General features: G+C 40.4%; 1 protein-coding gene across 1 annotated transcript in view; it reads left to right on the top strand.

Moving 5' to 3' along the window:
- The first annotated feature begins 1586 nt into the window (after window positions 1-1586).
- rims4 (regulating synaptic membrane exocytosis 4) overlaps window positions 1587-21994 on the top strand; it is a 113582-nt gene continuing 93174 nt past the window's right edge. Inside the window, exon 1 of the mRNA XM_017479581.3 lies at window positions 1587-2256. Within this exon, the coding sequence (XP_017335070.1) occupies window positions 2160-2256 (97 nt within the window). The 5' untranslated portion in view covers window positions 1587-2159. The remainder of the gene's footprint in view (window positions 2257-21994) is intronic.

Raw genomic sequence — 21994 nt, 5'->3', positions numbered from 1 at the left:
GCCAAGATAACAAAGGAGTGGCTACAGGACAACTCTGTGAATGTCCTTGAGTGGCCCAGCCAGAGCCCAGACTTGAACCTGATCGAACATCTCTGGAGAGATCTGAAAATGGCTGTGCACCAACGCTCCCCATCCAACCTGATGGAGCTTGAGAGGTCCTGCAATGAAGAATGGGAGAAACTGCCCAAAAATAGGTGTGCCAAGCTTGTAGCGTCATCCTCAAAAAGACTTGAGACTGTAATTGGTGCCAAAGGCGCTTCAACAAAGTATTGAGCAAAGGCTGTGAATACTTATGTACACGTGCTTTTTTTGTTTTTTATTTTTAATAAATTTGCAAAGATTTCAAACAAGCTTCTTTCATGTTGTCATTATGGGGTATTGTTTGTAGAATTTTAAGGAAAATAATGAATTTAATTCATTTTGAAATAAGGCTGTAACATAACAAAATGTGGGAAAAGTGAAACCCTGTGAATACTTTCCGGATGCACTGTAAAAGAAAACATGATTCATCAGACCAGGCCAACTTCTTCCATTGCTCCAAGGTCCAGTTCTGTTGCTCATATGCCCATTGTAGGCTCTTCCGGCCATAGACATGGGTCAGTATGGGCACGCTGATCGGTCTGCGGCTACGCAGTCCCATTTTCAGCTTGCCAACTTTTTCAGCAATTTGTGCTACAGTAGCTCTTCTGTGGGATCAGACCAGACAGGCTTCACTCCCCATGCACATAAATATGCCTTGTGCGCCCATGACCCTGGTCTCAGTTCACCAGTTGTCCTCCTTTGGACCGCTTTGGTAGGTAACCAGTGCATACTGGGAACACCCCACAAGACCTGCCATTTTGGAGATGCTCTGACCCAGTCCTCTAGCCCATTATTCCTGCTTCCAACACATCAACAGAGAACTGTCTCTTCATTTGCTGCCTAATACAGTGGTGCTTGAAAGTTTGTGAAAATGTTCTATACTTCTGCATAAATATGACCTAAAACATCATTCAATTTTCAGACCTAAAAGTCCTAAAAGTAGATAAAGAGAACCCAAATAAACAAATCACACAAAAATATTATACTTGGTCATTTGACTTGGCCATTCCAAAACATTAACTTTATTCTTCTTTAACTTCTTTATTACTTGGTAGAACAGCTTGTGTGCTTAGGGTCGTGACAACTTTCCCTTGAGATGAAAATGTGCTTTTTTTGTTTTTTATTTTTAAAGATTTAAAACAAACTTCTTTCACGTTGTCATCATGGGGTATTGTTTGTAGAATTTTGAGGAAAATAATGAATTTAATCCATTTCGGAATAAGGCTGTAACATAACAAAATGTAGAAATAGTGAAGCGCTGTGAATACTTTCCGGATGCCCTGTACATAATATATATATATATATATATATATATATATATATATATACACAGAGAGAGAGACAGAGAGAGAGAAGTGAACCATAGCCTCAGACAACCCCCCCCCCCCCCCCCCGTCACCCATGCTGTGATTGGCTGCTTCTCTGAATCCCAGCAACAGCTCTATGCACCTCCTCCCTCTATTACCTCCACAAAGAGCTTGCTGCTGAATGAACTGAATCAGCCTCAGACTGCATGAATAGTACAAGCTTTTTCATCTCTCTATCGTCCCATCTCCTTTTTTCTCCCGCCCTCTCTCCATCTTTCTCTTGCTGTTCCTCCTCCTCCCTCTGATGAACTGCCTCGTCATGCCATCCATTTATATCTACAGCATTGCAAGCAGAGAGGGATAAGTACAGATCAGCCTGAACATCAAAAAGCAGTAGATCATGCTGTCTACAACAGCCACGGACATCCACTTCTGATATGAGATTGCCTGCCGTTTCATCTCTCTATCACTCAACCTAAAGACCTTTCCTGAGGCAAAAGGAGTGATAAAAAACAACAACGTCTGACCATCATTTCTTGAGACGAACTTTGGGATTCATTAACCCAGTGGGGAAGGATAATAGGCAACAATTTTGAAATATTGCTCCCCATTTTTTTCTGCTCATTTTTTCCTTTTCTCCTCCCTGTCTGCTGGCGAGGGAGCCGGTAGAAGTCTGCCAAGACGCCGCGTGCCGTGCTCCGCGTGAAGAATGCCCAGGCGCGCCTGCCCAAGCCATCGGAAGCGGCGCCCACGCCCGCCTCAGGACTCTACATGGAACGCTCACAGAGCCGAATCAGTTTGTCAGCCTCATTTGAGGCTCTTGCGATCTACTTCCCCTGCATGAACTCCTTTGATGAGGATGATGGCGGTGAGTTTGTGTGTGTGTCTGTGTGTCTGTGTGTCTGTGGAGGTAGGAGGTAACCCTATATTTCACAGTGAATGGTGATTGTAAACTTGAAACACCCTGGGATCTTGAAGGCCAGTTATGTTTCATAACATCATCCCAAGGCCATGCCTTAGGTTCATGGTCAGTAAAACATGAAACCCAAACAATAACACTTCTGGTGCCATTCCCTGCATTCTTTGATATTATTCAAGGCATGTTTCAAGCCTTTGTATCCTGTTTTGTAAAATATTTGCTGAAGTTCATATGTCAGAGCATCTCTCAAAACTCACTCTATTTCCACTTAAACACAGATTGCAAGTTAATATTTAGTTATGCTCATGATTAGATCACACAATGGGGTCAATTTATATTATTAAGCATATTCAAACTGCTCAGTGCACAAACATGCACACTTGCAGGTGCTTTCTGTTTTTCATTTCTAATTTAAAAAAAAAAATCTTTTTGAAAGATAAGAAATATTGCTGTGCTATTACATACATGCATGTTTAACAGATATGCTTATTGAATTCACATTCTATCTCTTGTCCTCCCTATTTCTTTCTCACACATGCACAGTATACTATTGGCCTCATTTTAAAGTACTAGCGTAGAAAAATGAGACACCATGTCTAGCCAGCAATCATTTCTGCTCTCTCTCGCTCTCTCTTTCTCTCTCTCTCTCACACACAGACTCTCTGCAAGTGTATGTGCTTTTCCTAAGACTACATTTCACAAATGAATTCAGCACATAACATACACATTCCTTATGATCAATGCACTGTTTGCATAAAACTAGTAAATGCAATTTTGTACAAATATGCAAATGAAAAATGTATATAATAATACAGCCTGAGAATCACATCGAACCACACACCTATTTAGACATATTTCTGAAAAAATAGATGAAGGTATTTCAATCAATATATGACAATTATTTAAAAAAGTTTTTTTATATATGTAAAGTATGTAAAATATTTTCCTCCGTTAAGTTATCATATTTGACGCTACAAACATGTAAAACTGTTCTGGTTTGAGAGTAACATATTCAATTTCTGTCTATTGAAATGTTTCATAATAGTTAGAAATCAGCTTTGGAAACCTTGTATTAGAATATATGTCCTAAACTGTCCTAAACTCTCTTACAACTTAGAAATCAGTTTGCCACAGTTTCTGTAATAACATTGATTATCAACACCAACATTTCTGATTATACAGAAAGAAAAGGACCTTGTAAAATGGATTCTTGCCAAAGAACATTCTGTTATACTTTTGTCTCCTGGGTACTGTATGAAGTGACTGTAAAAAATTCACACACATCTTAAGCTATAATCAATACTAAATTCCCCAGACAATACCCTAGAAATGAAAATTCATGGCAGCATGGTGACACAGTGCTGCTACCTCAGAGCTACAGGGGGTCTGTCTGGGGTTCTTCTGGGTTTAACAGTTTCCTCCCATCTCCCAAAAACATGCTGGTAGTTGGTTTGGCTATGCTAAATTGCCCTTACATATGAATGAGTGAATGAATGCATGTGTCTTTAGTGCTGTGTGATACATTGGCACCTGACAGTGTATTCCCACCTTACACCCAGTCTGGGGTGCCCACTGGGGATCCACTGTGACTCTGACCAGCAGGTACTGAAGGTGAGAGAATGATTGGATGAATGAATAAATGAATGAAAATTCTCTCAATTTGTTATGCAACTCCAATTGTGTTTCAAAACACTCTACAATCAAAGAAAGAATACTTCTGCTTTCTTATTCAATAAATGAATTACGATTACAATAACATTTTTTCTCAAAAACACAATCTGTATTTTTTTTAAATTCAGTTCTCCAATATAAAAAGAAACAGATATGTTCAGAAATGTGGATGAAAAGAAACAGAATGAGAGGAATTTTTTTCAAATAAAACAATGCCTTATTCATTGGCAATGTAGTTCAAAAGAGAATGAATAAGATTGCAAGAATAATTCTTGCAAGTGTGTAATGTCAGGAATGATCAGAAACTTGAGATACTTGACAACAATTATGTTTTTATAACCATTAAACACATAAGGCAGCAAGATTACAGCATGTTTGGATTGGCCATGCTTTGTGTATATGCCGGACTTAGACGTTACACTGTTGGTGGGAGAGACTGACTGTTCACACAAAAAAAATGGTAAAATTGTAAATATGTAGTGTTGATAAATGCCTCTACCCTAAACATTAAAAGTAACCTAAAACTCAAAATAAAATACCCTACATGACAAACAATATAGTATTAACTTATTATTTCACATTGTGAAGGCAATTCCTTCCTTCAGCTATTCCTCATGCTCTATTTCCTTCATTAAGACATTTCTCTCCTTTATCTTTGTCCATTGTACAGGAGTTTGTATAGGAGATAGTAAACTGCACTCTTTATCAGTGTGTTATATCCAAATGACCCTTTTGGAAGCTTGCTGGATAAACTTTGGATGCCAGGTATTGCCATTTCAGAAAATAAATTATTGCGTGGCTTTTATGAATAAAAAAAAAAATAGAGATTCATAATGATAGACACTTGGGTCTATATTGACATGCAGGCACAAGCATACTTTGCTGGTATAATGTTGGTAAAAATTTGGTGGCAGTTAAGGTATTTGTCAGGTATTTCCCCCTTGTGCTGAGTGCTTGCTGCCTGTACTTACCAAGCTGTCTTCTTTTGTGTCTCGCTTTCCAGGTTATTGATCTTGTTCTCATTTCCCAGCTCCTGCTTTTGGATTATCCTGTTTCGTATTGTTTGTATATAACTCGACCCATGTCTGTTTAAATGTTTCTGATTCTGTTTCATGTTTTGGATTATCTGCCTGCTCCTCAGTAAAGCTTTTCATTGAACTTGTATCCATCCTCATCCCTGTTTCATGACAGAATACTTCGCCAAATCATGGATACAGCAGGTAAGCATGAGGAGTGTTTCGCCAGATGGATGATGCTGGTGTTTGATTCAGTGTGCTTTCCCAAGTGGCTGGACATCGATACTCCAGCCCCCTTTGGTGGCATTGAAATCCCTCTGAATGGATTCTTCCTTCAATGCCAACTTTATTTTGTGAGCCTGCTTGACCCCAAGCCCATAGAGGGACAGGGGCTGAGGTTCATGTTGTCCCGGTTCATCAGCACAGCTCGCCAATGGGCTTAACTCCTGATTGCCACAGGTAGCCTTGGTCTGGGAATTGGGGACGAGTTTGTATGCCTCATGATGGTGAGCTACAGGAAAACTGACTTTAAATTTGACTTAGGAATTTTTTGGGGGTTTGGGGAGGGCCAACCTGACACTGGCTACTATGAGGAGAGGAAGGCTGCAGATGAAGAAGCCAATGTGGTGACCTCCCCTGCCGAGCTCTAGCCATAGGCTGACATGGCAACCTCCCCTGCTGAGCTCCAGCCATAGGCCGACATGGCGGCCTCTCCTGCCAAGCTCCAGCCAGAAGCCAATGTGGTGACCTCCCTCCCAGAGCTCCAGCCTGAGACCAACGAGGTGGTTTCCCTTGCCGAGCTCCAGCTAGAGGACAATGTAGTGGCCTCCCCTGCCAAGCTCCAGCCAGTGGCCAATGTGGTGGCCACACCACCGATCATGGGCAGTGCCAGCCTTGGGACCTTGAGTTGGGACCAGAACGGCCGGACCACTGGGGGGGACTATTTCCCCCTTGTGTTTTCCCCTTGTGTTGAGTGCCAGAGTGACAGAATGTGCTTCTGGGATGACATTAGTTTGTTTACTATGACACATGTTTGTTTTGCTTCCTGTCTTATCTCTTCCCTTGTAATGTTACTGGTTATCTCACAAATGTGTCATGTTTACTCTCACCTCTTTCGTATCTAGTGTTAGAGTATTTATAGCCCTCGTGTTTCCTTGTTTCTTTCTGAAATATTATTCAGTGTTTTGATGCCTGTACTTACCCCATCATTTTTTTGTGTCTCGTTCTCCAGGCTATTGATCTTGTTCTCATTACCCAGTTCCTGCTTTTGGATTATCCTGTTTAGTGTTGCTTGTAGATCTCTCAACCCTGGCCTGTTTAAAAGTTTCTGATTCTGTTTCGCATTTTGGATTACAGTACCCTCCACTAATATTGGCATCGATGGTAAATATGAGCAAATAAGGCTGTGAAACATTGTCTTTATTCTTTAACCTTTTGATTTTTTGTTAAAAAATTCACAAAAATACTCTGCTCTCATGGATATCAAACAATTGCAAACAAAACACAGGTTTATCAAAAACATATTTGTTAAATATAGGTGTGCAACAATTATTGGCACCCTTTTAGTCAATACTTTCTGCTACCTCCCTTTGCCAAATTAACAGCTCTGTGTCTTCTCCGATAATGCCTGATGAGGTTGGAGAATACATGGCAAGGGATTTGAGACCATTCCTCAATACAGAATCTCTCCAGATCCTTCAAATGTCAAGGTCCACACTGGTGGACTCTCCTCTTCAGTTCACCCCACAGGCTTTCTGTGGGTTTCAAGTCAGGGGACTGGGATGGCCATGGCAGGACCTTGGTCAGTAAACCATTTTTGTGTTGATTTTGATGTATGTTTTGGATCATTGTTCTGCTGGAAGATCCAACCACAGCCCATTTTAAGCTTTCTGGGAGAGGCAGTCAGGTTTTCATTTAATATCCATTGATATTTGGTAGAGTCCATGATGCCATGTATCCTAACAAAATGTCCAGGTCTTCTGGCAGAAAAATAGCTTCAAAACATTAAAGAGCCACCACCATATTTAACCATGGGCATGAGGTACTTTTCCATATTGCTACCCCTCTGTGTTCACCAAAACCATCTCTGGTGTTTATTGACAAAAAGCTCTATTTTGGTTTCATCTGACCATAAAACTAAATCTCATTTGAAGTTCCAGTAGTGAGTTTGTTCCTGGATGAAATCCAAATAACTTGTGGTGATGTAGGTGATTTTGGACTGTAGTTTTGGAGACTTTCTGACCTCAAGATGCAACTAACTTCAATTCTCCAACTGTGATTCATACCATTTCCAGTTGACTGAAACTTCTTAATTATTGCGCCGATGGTGGAAATGGACATTTTCGATGCTTGTGCTATTTTCTTATAGTCACTTCCCATTTTATGAAGCTTAACAACCTTTTGCCACACATCACAGCTATATTCCTTGGTCTTACCCATTGTTATGAATGACTATAAGGGAATTTGCCTATGTGTTACCTCATATTTATACCCCTGTGAAACAGGAAGTCATGGTTGAACAATTTCATGTTCGTAGTGACCCAGGTGTACTCCAATTTTTTAAAAATATATCAATGCGAATGTACTTCAAATATATTTTCCTCATATGAATTCATAATTCAATAATTGTTGCACACCTATATTTAACAAAGTTTTAAAAAAAAAAACCCTGTGTTTTGTTTGCAATTATTTGATATCTATGAGCGCAGAGCACTTTTGTGAATATATTTTGTGAAAGACAATTTTTCACAGCCTTGTTTGCTCATATTTACCAAGGGTGCCAATAGTAGTGGAGGGCACTGTATGTGCCTGCGCCACAATAAAGCATTTTATTGCACTTGCATCTGCTCTTATCCCCATTTCATGACAGTATTTTTATGCATACGCACTTGGGGGTGGTACAACAGGGAGCGTGACATTTTAAATCTACCAATGCAGTGGGGATTTTCTAACCCAGTTTAATTTAAAATTTCAATTATCAACTGCCTAATCCCCCTCTTAGGCAAAGCGAATGACAAAACAGTATTTTCCAACCTTAAAACTAAGGCTTAAAGTTCATTAACTATCTGCAACAAATAAGAACAAACAACTATGAAATGTGAATCAGCTTATGCACATTTATGCATGGATCATTAAAAATCAATAAATATCAAGAACACCAGACTTACCAAATTAATTCCCTTCATAAAAATGTTAGCCAGTGTGCAATAACAATGTGTAAACAATTATTTTAATATGTAAATTATACATTATATATATATATATAGATGTATATATACAGTCACCTCCGAAGTTATTGGAAGAGCAAGGCCAATTCTTTACTTTTTGATATAAACTGAAGACATTTGAGTTTGAGATAAAAAGATTAATATGAGATGATAGATCAAAATTTCAGCTTTCATTTTCTGTTATCTATATCTAGATGTGTTGAAAATCTTATGCACCTTTGGTGGCATCCCACCCAATCTGTAGGTGATCAAAAGTATTGGAACACATATTAAAGTAAATTGAAGCAAATTAAGCTGCAAGGAGCATTATCGTGGGCCAGGCATCTGGACTTGGTGATCTGCAAATTCACAGATATGCACAGAAATCACAGAATCACAGAAAGCAGAGCCATAACTTTAGGCAAAGGTATTCAAGTGTGATTTGTAGTTTCACTCATGATGTGTATGTTTTGACCACGGACAGTGGTGGAATTCTCTGACTGTAGGAGGAAAGGTCTAGATGAACAAATAGGCATCAGGGTGACACTGCTGCTGCACCTGAAACTACTGCCATGACCTGTGGTGTTGTCTGTTGCTACTTTGACCTGTGGTCATGATTGCTGCTACGCTAACCTAAAATTCTTCTTCTAATTTAAAAACATCTAAGGTATTTCTATCTTAGATTTCTCATTAGTCTGCCCCCAACCCCCCCCCCCCCAACCCCATCCCTTTTGTATATTTAGACATTATCTAAATATAAAAGATAATTATCAAGTTTTGTTATGATACATAAGCACTATTCCTGAATTGCATGCAGCAAGCAGAAAATGTGTGTAAGAGCTATGTTAGTTCATGTTGGCCAAAACACACAAGGAAAAGCATTATGAAAATATATTATAGGCAATCAGAGACATTTGCATTTGCACGGGATTAGATTTCTCAGAGGATCACTAAGTTAGCCGAAAAACAGCAGGTAATTTGCTCTGGAATTTGTACAGAGCAAATAGTACAGACTTGGCAGATTCGGACTGGATTAAAATTGTGAAGTACGTCTGTGAAACATGAATTCTCTCCTAGAAAACTAATCCCATCAAAATAGTGCTATAGATGCATTGCTAAGATAGACTCTCACATCCTATTTATTTGCATTTGCCTGCACATTACAGGAGAATGGTTTTGAATATCAATATTCCTTTGATTACTTTTGTTCAGATGGGTCTCAAGATGATGTGAGCTAAATGTGGTGAAGATTTGGAGGAGTAGCTTAGATTTAAGAAATTTTTTAGCATGTTATTGTTCCCTTTAACCAGTAGATGGTGCTACAAAATTGCTTGCATACCCTCAGTTCATGGTCCTGAAGAAGCATATGATACGAAGTTTTGTGTCAGTGCGCAAAGGTGTTGCTTAGATACAGCCTCACTTCCACTGTCAGATTCATTGACCCATTCTGGACAAACTGTTTGGTATATTCAAAATTCTTTTGATAACATTTGTGAGGCTTACTCTGAAGATGACGTCTACCTAATGTGGTGGTTATCAGAGCATGTGAGTGGAGCGCTGATAATTCCACAGTAGTGGAGAGCGCATTCTTAAGATTTTGTTCTGTTTGCTCAGACCGCTCAGCGCCACTCAGTCAACCCAGGATGCACTTTGTGATATGCTGGTTTGAGAAACTACAAAATAAGCTTAAAAATGTAATAAAAATTAATAAAAGGCACAGCAAGTAACAGAATGTCACCCACAAATATTTATTATATATAATAATTATTATCTCCACTACTGTTATTGAGGCATTTAATCAAGCAAACAGAAAGAATTATACTACAGAGAAATTTCATGAGCAGGATTTGAGTGAACTTTGTTTTACTGGTATGCGTGAATGGTACATGAATAGGGCGTTCACTTGGGCCATGAGCGATTGAGTGGAGGGCACACATATAGAGTGGAATATTGAGCGGAGTGTCACACCGCTCCACTTCACTCACATGCTCTGGTGATTACTGGACAAAATTTGTAGGCAGAGTAGCAAAAAAAAATGTTTTTAACAAAATCCAAGAAGGTTGACAGGAAATACACTAGAAGGTTCTGGTACTTCATCTTCTGGTATGTGTTCACTTCAGCATACACCAGGGAATTTTAGGAAAAATTAACTGCGAATTTAGCACAAATTTTTCACATGATATAAGGAAAATAATGAATGAGTTGTTACAGTTCTTGACCACAAGGGGGTGCAGTCAGGAACCTTCTTGGGCACATTTAGGCCATGGTCCTGAAGGTACTTATCAAGTTTCATGATGATACATACATGCATTGCTGAGATACACCCTCACATCCTTTTTATTTTTTTGCATTTGCATTTGCATTTGCCAGTACATTACAGGTAAGCGGTTTTGAATATCAAAATTACTGATTTTTTCCAGACAGGTCTTGAGATAATGTCAGCAAAATTTTAGGAACATTGTACAACGTTTGGAGGAGGAGTAGCAAAAATGGCAGTGAGATGGAAGTATTTCAGGCATGTTACTGTAACTTTTGACCAGTTGGTGGCGCTGTCACGAAATTTGTTGCATAACCTCAAGTCATGGTCCTGAAAATGCTTACCGAGTTTTGTGTCAGTGCGCAAAGTCACTGCTCAGCTTCACATCCTGTTTAACAGCATTGCTATTTGATTAGTTGGCCCATTAAGTGCAAACCGTTTGGAGTATAAGTTTTGTGAGTCTTACTCTGAAGACAATGTGTGCCACATTTGGTGATTATTGGAGAACATTTGTAGAAGTAATGAAAAAACAGTTTTTGACAAAATCCAAGGTGGTGGATGATATAGGCAGAAACTGATGTCATATGGTGCGTTGAACTCATTTTGACCCAGGGAATCCAGGGATTCCTGGCTTTTACATTTTGGACACATAGTTCAAAAGTTATGACTGTAAAAGTACTTCCAAATTATGCCAAAATGTGACCTGATGGTAGTGCTAGAGCGTTGGCAGCACTTGGCCCAAATTTGGAAGAATATTCCCTATACACTCCTGAGTCAGTCTGGCAAATTTCACAACTTTTTTTTTTTTACCAGACTGTTATATGGGCTGCCATAGACACCCTAGCCAGAATAAGAAGAAGAAGAAGAAGAAGAAGAAGAAGAAGAGGAAGAAGAAGAAGAAAAAGAAAAAGATGAAAAGGTACAATAACAATAAGGTGCCTACGCACCTTCAGTGCTTAATAACATTTAATATTTGGTTGCAACTCCCTTGCTTGCTAAAACTGCATTAAGCCGGCAACCTACTGACATCACCAAACTGTTGCATTCTTCTTTCGTGATGCCATTCCAGGCTTGTGTCACAGCTCCTTTCACTTCAGTCTCCTCTTCATGATGTGAACTGCATACTCAGCTGGTGACTAACTTGGTCACTTTTTCCACTGATGAGGTCCTTTGTTGTGTTGGCAGTGTTTTTTTTGTGTCATTTTTCTGTAAATTGTCAGACAGAACACTTCTGTTGACTTCTCAATACCATCATGAGTTACAACATCAATAAAGATTTTTGAGCCTGTTCTGTAAGCAGCCATGTAAGCTCAAGCCAAAACACTACCTCCACTTTGACCTAGGAACTTGTATGTTTTGGATTGTGTTTTGGCCTTTCCATCACCTTGGTAGAGATTAATCTTGGTTACAGAAGAATTGTGGCTCATCTCTGTATTCTTTGCGAATTCCAATCTGGCCATCATATTCTTATCACTGAGGAGTAGTTTGCGTCTTGTGGTATGGTCTCAACTCAGACAGGTTTTGCACTATTTGCACTCTATCAGCCCATGGTTTGCACCTGGGCTGATATTTGGAGCCCACCAGGGCTACCCAGTTGGGGCCCAGCCAGTTGTGTCCTCATTTTCCATAGAGGCCTCACAAGGGTTAGCCCTGATGACTTGATGATGGGCCCTTGATGGGCCATATAGGGCCCTGGAGCCTACAGGAGTCTGCCTACATGGGTTGATGATGGGACCAAATAGGTCTTATCTAGTGCTCTTATGGGCCACAACAGGTATATACAGTATCTCACAAAAGTGAGTACACCCCACACATTTTTGTAAATATTTGATTATATCTTTTCATGTGACAACACTGAAGAAATGATGCTTTGCTAAAATGTAAAGTAGTGAGTGTACAGCTTGTGTAACAGTGTAAATTTGCTCTCCCCTCAAAATAACTCAACACAACCTTTAATGTCTAAACCGCTGGCAACAAAAGTGAATACACCCCTAAGTGAAAATGTCCAAATTGGGCCCAATTAGCCATTTTCCCTCCCCGGTGTCATGTGACTTGTTAGTATTACAAGGTCTCAGGTGTGAATGGGGAGCAGGTGTGTTAAATTTGGTGTCATCGCTCTGACAATCCCTCATACTGGTCACTGGAAGTTCAATATGGCACCTCAAGGCAAAGAACTCTCTGAGGATCTGAAAAAAAGAATTGTTGCTCTACATAAATATGGCCTAGGCTAAAAGAAGATTGCCAAGACCCTGACACTGAGCTGCAGCACGGTGGCCAAGACCATACAGCGGTTTAACAGGACAGGTTCCACTCAGAACAGGCCTTGCCATGGTCGACCAAAGATGTTGAGTGCACGTGTTCAGCGTCCTATTCAGAGGTTGACTTTGGGAAATAGATGTATGAGTGCTGCCAGCATTGCTGCAGAGATTGAAGGGGTGGGGTGTCAGCCTGTCAGTGCTCAGACCATATGCCGCACTCTGCATCAAATTGGTCTGCATGGCTGTCGTCCCTGAAGGATTCCTCTTCTAAAAATGATGCACAAGAAAGCCCAGAAACAGTTTGTTGAAGACAAGCAGACTAAGGACATGGATTACTGGAACCATGTCCTGTGGTCTGATGAGACCAAGATAGACTTAATTGGTTCAGATGGTCAAGCGTTTGTGGCGGCAACCAGGTGAGGAGTACAAAGACAAGTGTGTTTTGCCTACAGTCAAGCATGGTAGTGGGAGTGTCATGGTCTGGGGCTGCATTAGTGCTGCCAGCACTGGGGAGCTACAGTTCATTGAGGGAACCATGAATGCCAACATGTACTGTGACATACTGAAGCAGAGCATGATCCCCTCCCTTCAGAAACTGGGCCGCAGGGCAGTATTCCAGCACGATAACAACCACTGCCTTGCTAAAGAAGCTGATGGTGAAGGTAATGGACTGGCCAAGCATGTCTCCAGACCTAAACCCTATTGAGTATCTGTGGGGCATCCTCAAACGGAAGGTGGAGGAGCACAAGGTCTCTAACATCCACCAGCTCTGTGATATCATCATGGAGGAGTGGAAGAGGACTCCAGTACCAACCTGTGAAGCTCTGGTGAACTCCATGCCCAAGAGGGTTAAGGCAGTGCTGGAAAATAATGGTGGCCACACAAAATATTGACACTTTGGGCCCAATTTGGACATTTTCTCTTAGGGGTGTACTCACTTTTGTTGCCAGCGGTTTAGACATCAATGGCTCTGTGTTGAGTTATTTTGAGGGGACAGAAAATTTACACTGTTACACAAGCTGTACACTCACTACTTTACACTGTAGCAAAGTGTAATTTTTTCAGTGTTGTCACATTAAAAGATATAGTCGAATATTTACAAAAATCTGAGGGGTGTACTCATTTTTGTGAGATACTGTATAGGGGCTACCATATTTGTCTGCTTGGGTTACCTTATTTGACAGTAAATCCCTAAAAACAAATATTACATTTAACCCACTAAAATACACTAAAATGTAAAATGTATTGCTTCAATGGAGAGAGACCAGTGGTTCATGATTTACTTAATTAAGCAAGGTTTTAGTGGAAATAATTTGTACATAACTATAATAACTTGTAAATAAATATAAAAATTCCTAAAGTATTCCAAAAAAAGATAAATGCAGTGAAGCTCCTGCCAGATTTTAACTTGTACTATTCATATCTGCAATATCTGAAAACTCTAAAATGAACTATTACAAAAACAAAACAAAACATTTGAATTGCTTGTTTTATTCCGAATTGTTATCGGTTTGATTATGGGGTGTGAGAAATTCAGGAAAAATGGTATACCATCTTCTAGCAATAAAAAAGAGGCGCAGACTCTGAAGGAGTTAGCTACCCAGTGATATTAGCTAGCTGTAATTCTAACATGATTAGAAGCCAACTAATGTTTTGGTCAGTTTTCAGTTTTGATATAGTAATGTAGTTCAGACCTTGGGTACACTGACTGACAGCAAAGTCACCTCTGGAAAATTGACAGCACAATGGTACTGGCATAAATGGAAATGTCAGGGGATGGGGCATTGGCATTACTATGCGAGATTTGCAAGATCTCACAATATTCTTTTTTTAAAACTTTTTTTTCTCCATGTCTGTGGGCTCTTGATCCATTTAAAGAGCAGAAAATTGGGTAAAATTGCATTTTTAAATTTTGATTAGATTGAAGTAGCTTAACTTACCAGCTATAGCATTTGAACATTAGTCCAAATGTCAAAACAACAACAACACCAATAAAAAATATATTTTTAATTGTGCTTATTTATATACTGTCTCGGACCCATATAAATCAGCCTATATGGGATTGATTGTGTTTGCACTTGTGTAACCCATTTGTTAAACCAAAATGGGCCTCATTTGTGTTGCCCATTTTGAGTCCATGCACTCATTTCCCATTAGTGACTCAACTAGGAGCCACATAGGGAGCCTACCTGGGTTCACCCATGTGGGACCTACTTAGTTGACCCAAGTGGGCCCCAGATAAGATGCCCATTTTGGGTCCATGCTTACTCTGTACCCATGTAGCCCAAGTGTAACCCATGTGGGGCCCACATAAACATGTTGGCTGGGTATATTTCTGCTCTTGAAATCTTCTTAAAATGGTGGGTTGTGATACTTTCACCCCTGCCCTGTACAGTTGTTGGTGATGGTTTTTGGCACACCTAGGCAACAAGAAACTGTCAGTCACATGTAATATTCTTTATTACTTGAAAAATTAGTAGGTTCAAGTAAACGGTGCCATGTTTTAAGTTGGTTAACACATTTGGATGTAAATATTGGGAAAGAAAAGCTGAAATTCTGGTCCATCTTCACATAATCACATTTTAATCTCAAATCCAGTGCACAGTAAAAACAAATGAATTGATCTTGCCATTACAGTACTTTGGAAGGGAACTGTATATTCTAGCAGCGTTATAGTAATAATGGGGGCATGGCTTCTGAACTTGATTTGCATATGGATCTCAGGAACTTTAAATATTATAGAAATGTTGTTTTCTGTACTTCTTGTTTTGTGTTAGATTAAAAACCTGGGGCTATTGTGTAATTATGTTTTGGAATATCAAGTGTTTCTTAGTTCATCCTGTTTGTGTTTCTCTGTTACTAGTATGTGTGCATGTGTATTATATAGTCTTGCTCATAAAGACCCATCTAAATGCAAGTTCCCATTATTTAATAAAGAGCTTGACTTCGACTAGTATTTTCTATATTTCTGCATAAATATTACGTAAAACATCATCAGATTTTCACACAAGTCCTAAAAGTAGATAAAGAGAACCCAATTAAGAAAATGAGACAAAAATATTATATTTGGTCATTTCTTATTGACGAAATGCTCCAATATTACATATCTGTGAGTGGCAAACGTATGTGAACCTTTACTTTCAGTATCTTATGTGACCCACCTGTGCAGTAATAACTGCAACTAGACGTTTCCAGTAACTGTTGATCAGTCCTGCACATTAGCTTGGAGGAATTTTAGCCCATTCCTCAGTATAGAACACCTTGAAACCTTGGATGTTGGTAGGTTTCCTCACATGAACTGCTTGCTTCAGGGCCTTCCACAACATTTCTATTAGATTAAGGTCAGGACTTTGACTTGCCATTCCAAAACATTAAGTTTATTCTTCTTTAACCATTCTTTGGTAGAACAATTTGTGTGCTTAGGGTCATTGTCTTGCTGCATGACCCACTTTCTCTTGAGATTCACTTCATGGACCGATGTTCTAATATTTTCGTATAAAATTCACTGGTATAATTCAGAATCCATTGTTCCATCAATGATCGCAAACTGACCTGGCCCAGATGCAGCAAAAGAGGCCCATCCCATGGTACTACCAGCACTATGTTTCACAGATGGAATAAGGTTCTTATGCTGGAATGCAGTGTTTTCCTTTCTCCAAACATAACACTTCTCATTTAAAACAAACTTCCAGTTAGGTTTCATCCATCCACAAAACAGTTTTTCCAATACTCTGGCTTGTCCATGTAGCAAACTACAGATGGACAGCAATGTTCTTTTTGGAGACCAGTGACTTTCTCCTTGCAACGCTGCCATACACACCATTGTTGTTCAGTGGACTCATGAACATTAACATTAGCGAATGTGAGAGAGGCCTTTAGCCTATAGATGTTACCCTGGGTTCCTTTGTAACCTTGATATAGAGTCCTCTCTGATATAGAGTCCTCTCTGAAACTATTGGAATGGCAAGGCCAATTCCTTGTTTTTCTGTAGGCTCAAAAGCTGAATACGAGAGTTTAGAATTTCAGCTTTTATTTCCAGGTATTTATATGTAGGTGTTAAAGAAAATGGAACATATCACATTTTATATAAGAGCACCCAATTTGTAGGGGAGCAAAAATATTGGAACATGCGACTGGCAGGTGTTTCTTTTTACCCAGGTGTGTACTGTTATATTGATTGTTTAATCTATAAATAGCTCTGAATGTCTACTTTTGGTTTTAGCCTTCAGTTTCACCTGTGAAGACAGCATTTGTTGTTAGAAAGGATAAGCCAACATGAAATAAAAAAACAGATGAGGACAGAATCATTGTAAGCTGTGAAGAAAAACTCCAAAACAACAATCAGTGACATCACCAACAACTTCCACAGGGCAGGATGAAGGTATCACAATACACCTTTCAAAGAAAACTTTGAGAGAAAAAATATAGAGGCCATACCACAAGATGCGAACCACTCATCAGCAGTAAGAATTGGAAATCTAGATTGGAATTTTTAATGAAATACTGAGATGAGCCACAAGTTCTGGAACCAAGATTAACCTCTACCAAAGGGATGGAAAGACCAAAGTGTGGAGAAAGAAAGCATCTGCTCATGATCTTAAACATACAAGCTCATCTGGGAAACATGGTAGAGGTATTATCATAGCTTTGGCTTGCATGATTGTTTCTGGAACATTCTCAGTAATCTTTATTGATGATGTAACTCATGATTGTAGCAGCAGAATTAATTCAAAAGTATACATTTGGTCTGACAATTTACAGAGAAATTAATCGGATAGAGCTTTATCATGCAGCAAGTGGAAGTATTTGAACTGGCCAAGTCAATCACCAGATCTTAACCCAATTGAGAATGCATTTCACCTCCTAAGGAGAGGAGACTAAAGGGAAACCCCCCCCCCCCGCCGAAACAAACAACAACTGAAAGCAAAAGACTGGAAAGCATCACAAAAGAAGAAATCACTGACTTGGTGATGTCAGTGATTCGCAGGCTTGATGGAGTTATTGCAAGCAAGTGATATGCAACCAAATTTTAAGTGTTATTTATTTTAATTTACAGTACGCAATACTACATGTACTGCAAATACACAACAGTGTGAGATGAGTGCAAAACAATAAATACACAGAGCAATACAATAAATATATAGGACAATAAATACACAGGACAATACATATACAGAACATGGACTATGATTGTAAACATGGACTGTAGCTATTTTGTAAAGTAGCAGCGCAAGTATAGCAGCAATACTGGCAGCAAAAACAAGTTCCATAATATAAAATGACTGATGCAGCTACTGTATGTAAAGCGCAGTCTTACTGGGTTAGGTGTTCGACTAGCCCAGGTGAGTGTTGGGAGGCAGCCGGGTGTTGATTAATCTGACTGCCTCAGGGAAGAAACTGTTGTGGAGTCTGCTAGTGGTGGCACGGATGCTCCTGTACCTTATGCCAGATGGCAGAAGGGTGAACAGTTCATCAAAAGGGTAAGAGGGGTTGTCCGCAATACTGGTGGCTTTGCGGATGCAGTGGTTGTTCAGTGAGGTGTCGATGGAGGGTAGAGAGATCCCGATGATCTTCTCCGCTGTTCTCCCCATCCGCTCTAGAGTCTTGCGGTCAGAGGCTTTGCTGTTCCCATACCACACAGTGAGACAGCTGGTCAGGATGATCTCTATCATCCCTCTATAGAAGGAGGTGAGGATAGGAGGGGACTGTTTGGCTCTCTTCAACCTCTGCAGGAAGTGGACATGCGGCTGGGTCTTCTTGACTAGGCAGGTGGTGTTGAGAGTCCAAGAGAGATCCTCAGTCATGTGTACACCAAGAAACTTGGAACTTTTGTCTCTCTCACAGTTGTTCCATTGATGTGCAGTGGTGAGTGGTCCGCTTGGGTTCTCCTGAAGTCAACAATCATTTCGTTAGTCTTATCAACATTAAGAGATAGATTACTGTCTCTACACCATTCTGTGAGCTGGTTCACCTCCTCTCTGTGTGCTGACTCATCATTGTTGCTGATGAGGCCCACTACTGTATTGTCATCAGCAAAATTGATGTTGTGATTAGAACTGAACTTTGCAGCACAGACATGTGTCAGCAGGGTAACCAGGAGTGGACTGAGCACACAGCCTTGGAGAGCGTTGGTGTTCAGTGTGGTGGTGCTGGTGGTGGAGTTGACGATCCTGTCGGACTGTGGTCTCCTGGTCAGAAAGACCAGGATCCAGTTGCAGAGGGAGATGTTCAAACCTAGCAGGCTCAGCTTTGTTGTCAGTTGTTGTGGGATGATTGTGTTGAATGCTGACCTGGTCTATGAACAGCATCCTTATGTAATTGTCCTTTTTGCCTAGATGGGTTAGAGATTCATGGCAGATATGGCATCCTCTGTTGAGCGGTTGGGACGGTATGTGTACTGAAATGGGTCCGGTGTGGTGGGAAGACTGCTCTTAATGTGTTTCATGACTAGCTGCAGAAAGCACTTCATGATGATAGGTGTGAGTGCAACAGGCTGGCAGTCATTCAGGCCGGACACGGATGATTTCTTTGGCACAGGGTTGATGGTGGTCATCTTGAAGCACACAGTGATGACTGCTTGGCTCAAGGAAATATTGAAGATGTCTGTGAGGACATCAGTAAGCTGATCAGAACATTCCTTGAGCACCCGGCCCGGTATGTGGTCAGGAACTGCAGTTTTCCATGGGTTGACTCGGGACATAGTTTTCCTGACATTTACTGCAGACAAACGAAGTGGAAGTAGGGGTGGTTTTCCTCGCTGACATGTTCCTCTGTGCTTCGAATCGTGCTTTGAAATCATTCAGAGTATCTGGGAGCAAGGCATCATCATCACAGACAGGTGGTGTAGCTGTGTAATCTGTGATGGCCTGAATGCCTTGCCACATATGCCTTGTGTCCTTGGTGTTTGTGAAGTGACTGTGGTTTCTTTCTGCATAGTTGCACTTGGCCTCTCTGATAGCCTGGGACAGATTGGCCCTTACTATGCAGAGGGCTGCCTTGTTATTAGACCTGAAGGCAATGTCTTGGGTTTTCAGCAGCAATCACACTTCAGCAGTCATCCACGGTTTCTGGTTTGCATATGTGGTGATGGTCGTGAAGGAAGTTACATCATCTATGCATTTGCTGATGTAGCCAGTCATTGATGCTGTATATTCCTCCAATTCTGTGTGCTGTTGTGCTATGTAGCAGCCTCTCTGAACATATTCCAGTCTGTGTGCTCAAAGCAGTTCTGAAGTCCTGAGATGGCTCCCTCAGACCAGGTTCTCACCTGTTTCAGAAGTGGTCTGTATGCTAGGTTTAGTATAACAGAGATATGGTCCAAGCCGCCAAGGTAGGGGTGGGATGCAGCCTTGTAAGTACCATGAATGTTGGTGTAAACAAGCTCTAAAGTGTTTGTACCACGGGTTGCAAAATCAACATGCTGGTGGAGCTTTGGTAGCAGTGATTTCAAATTCGTGTGGTTAAAATCTCTGGCAACAATGAAAAATCTCTCTGGGAGTGATATCTGTAAGTTACTGATAGCCCCATAAAGTTCACTTAGCGCTTCCTTAACATTAGTGCCGGGTGGAAGGTACACCGCGACAATAGCGTGGTGGTAGTATGGTCTCTAGGCAGGTAGTATGGTCGGCATTTCACAGTCATAAACTCCACCAGCGACGAACAGTAGCTTGAAACAACGACATTCCTGCACCATTCACTGTTCATGTAAACACACAGAGCACCATAGTGAGTCTTACTGGATAGTGCTGCTATCCTGTCGGCGCAATGTACGGTTAGCCTGGCTAGCTGAATGGCTTCATCCGGAATGCTGTCATTGAGTCATGTTTCTGAAAAAATTAAAACATAGCAGTCCCTGGTTTCATGCTGGGTAGTTAGCTGTAGTTTGAGTAGGTCCAGTTTATTGTCAAGAGAGCGAACACTGGAGAATGGATGGTGGAGCTGGACATCTTGGATTAGCCTTTAGCCTTGCACGGATGCCGGCTTGCTTTCCGTGCTTCTGCTGACTCGCACACCATTTTTGGCACCCTCTCTTCCAGCCAGCAACATCAGGCAATACCGCGGTCCCAGGGGGTCCCTGGTTCGCGTAGTAGTCCGAGGTCTCATAGCTCTTCTCACAGTCCATAGTTTATTGTTCCTGAGCTTTTTTCTTCAATGTTCAGCAGCATTTGGAGATGGTAGACATGTACACCAATTGTTCCGATGTACATCTGTTTAAAACGTTTCCAAATTGCTTTAGGCTACACATAACACGCACCATATTAAAGGACCCGAAGTGGCTGCTGCATGCTACCGCACTGCCATCTTGTTCCCCTGCAGGTCTATGGTTCTATGTTTTATGTTGTTTAACACATCTAAATGTAAATATCAGGAAATAAAAGCTGAAATCTGAAATTCTCACCTCATATCCATCTTTTGATCTCAAACCCAAATTGAGAATTGGTCTTCCCATTCCAGTAGTTTCGGAGCCGACTATAGTACTTTAATTAACCTTTGTAATTAGAATTTGATATATTTTGTAAACATTGTCCCTCAATGTGGGTAGTCACATACGTTTATTATATCTTTGCTTGGGAAATGATGTACAATTCTTTTTCCTTTTTCATTTTTTGACCGCTGATTTAAAATTACGTAATTTTAACATTTTTGTGACATATTTAAACATGATATAAAGTGTGTAAAACACAGCTACTTTCTCAGGGCATCATGATAATATTTCAAACATATCACTCAGTGTTTCATCCAATCTGCTGTGTTGCCATTTGTTTAAACACACAAAAATTCCCCTTGCACAAAGTATGCCTTTAATTCCCATTAAGTAGAGGAACAGATTTCTGGATGAGAACAATTTGATGCTCTGAAGTGCTCAAGCATATTAACCTTTGTATGTTATCAAGTCTTAAGTTGATATTTGTAGCTCAAAATACCCCTTAAAACAAAGCCACTGTCTGTTGCTGAGACTCAGTGCTTCTGTGGTGACAGTTGCAGTATCCATGTTGTGTAAGAACACTGTAAAACAAATACACAAAGACAGGCAGAAACAAGAGAGGCCAGAGTGATTGATAATGGGTAGCTACTAGCCACCTGGAGATAACAAAGGACATGCAGACAACCAGCTGTATGCCTTTGTATGTTTGTATGGTAATTTAGTGGCTGGCTGCTCTGGCTTGTACTCACTACAAAAGGATATTTCCACACTACATAGGACAACATCACTAAGAATGGTTTGGATATCAAGTTGCATCAACAATGCAGTGATAAAATGTAATTTTTAAATATATA

This window comes from Ictalurus punctatus, chromosome 11, assembly GCF_001660625.3.
Source record: "Ictalurus punctatus breed USDA103 chromosome 11, Coco_2.0, whole genome shotgun sequence".
NCBI classification, from domain to species: Eukaryota; Metazoa; Chordata; class Actinopteri; order Siluriformes; family Ictaluridae; genus Ictalurus; species Ictalurus punctatus.
This window is presented reverse-complemented; position numbering and strand designations above follow the sequence as displayed.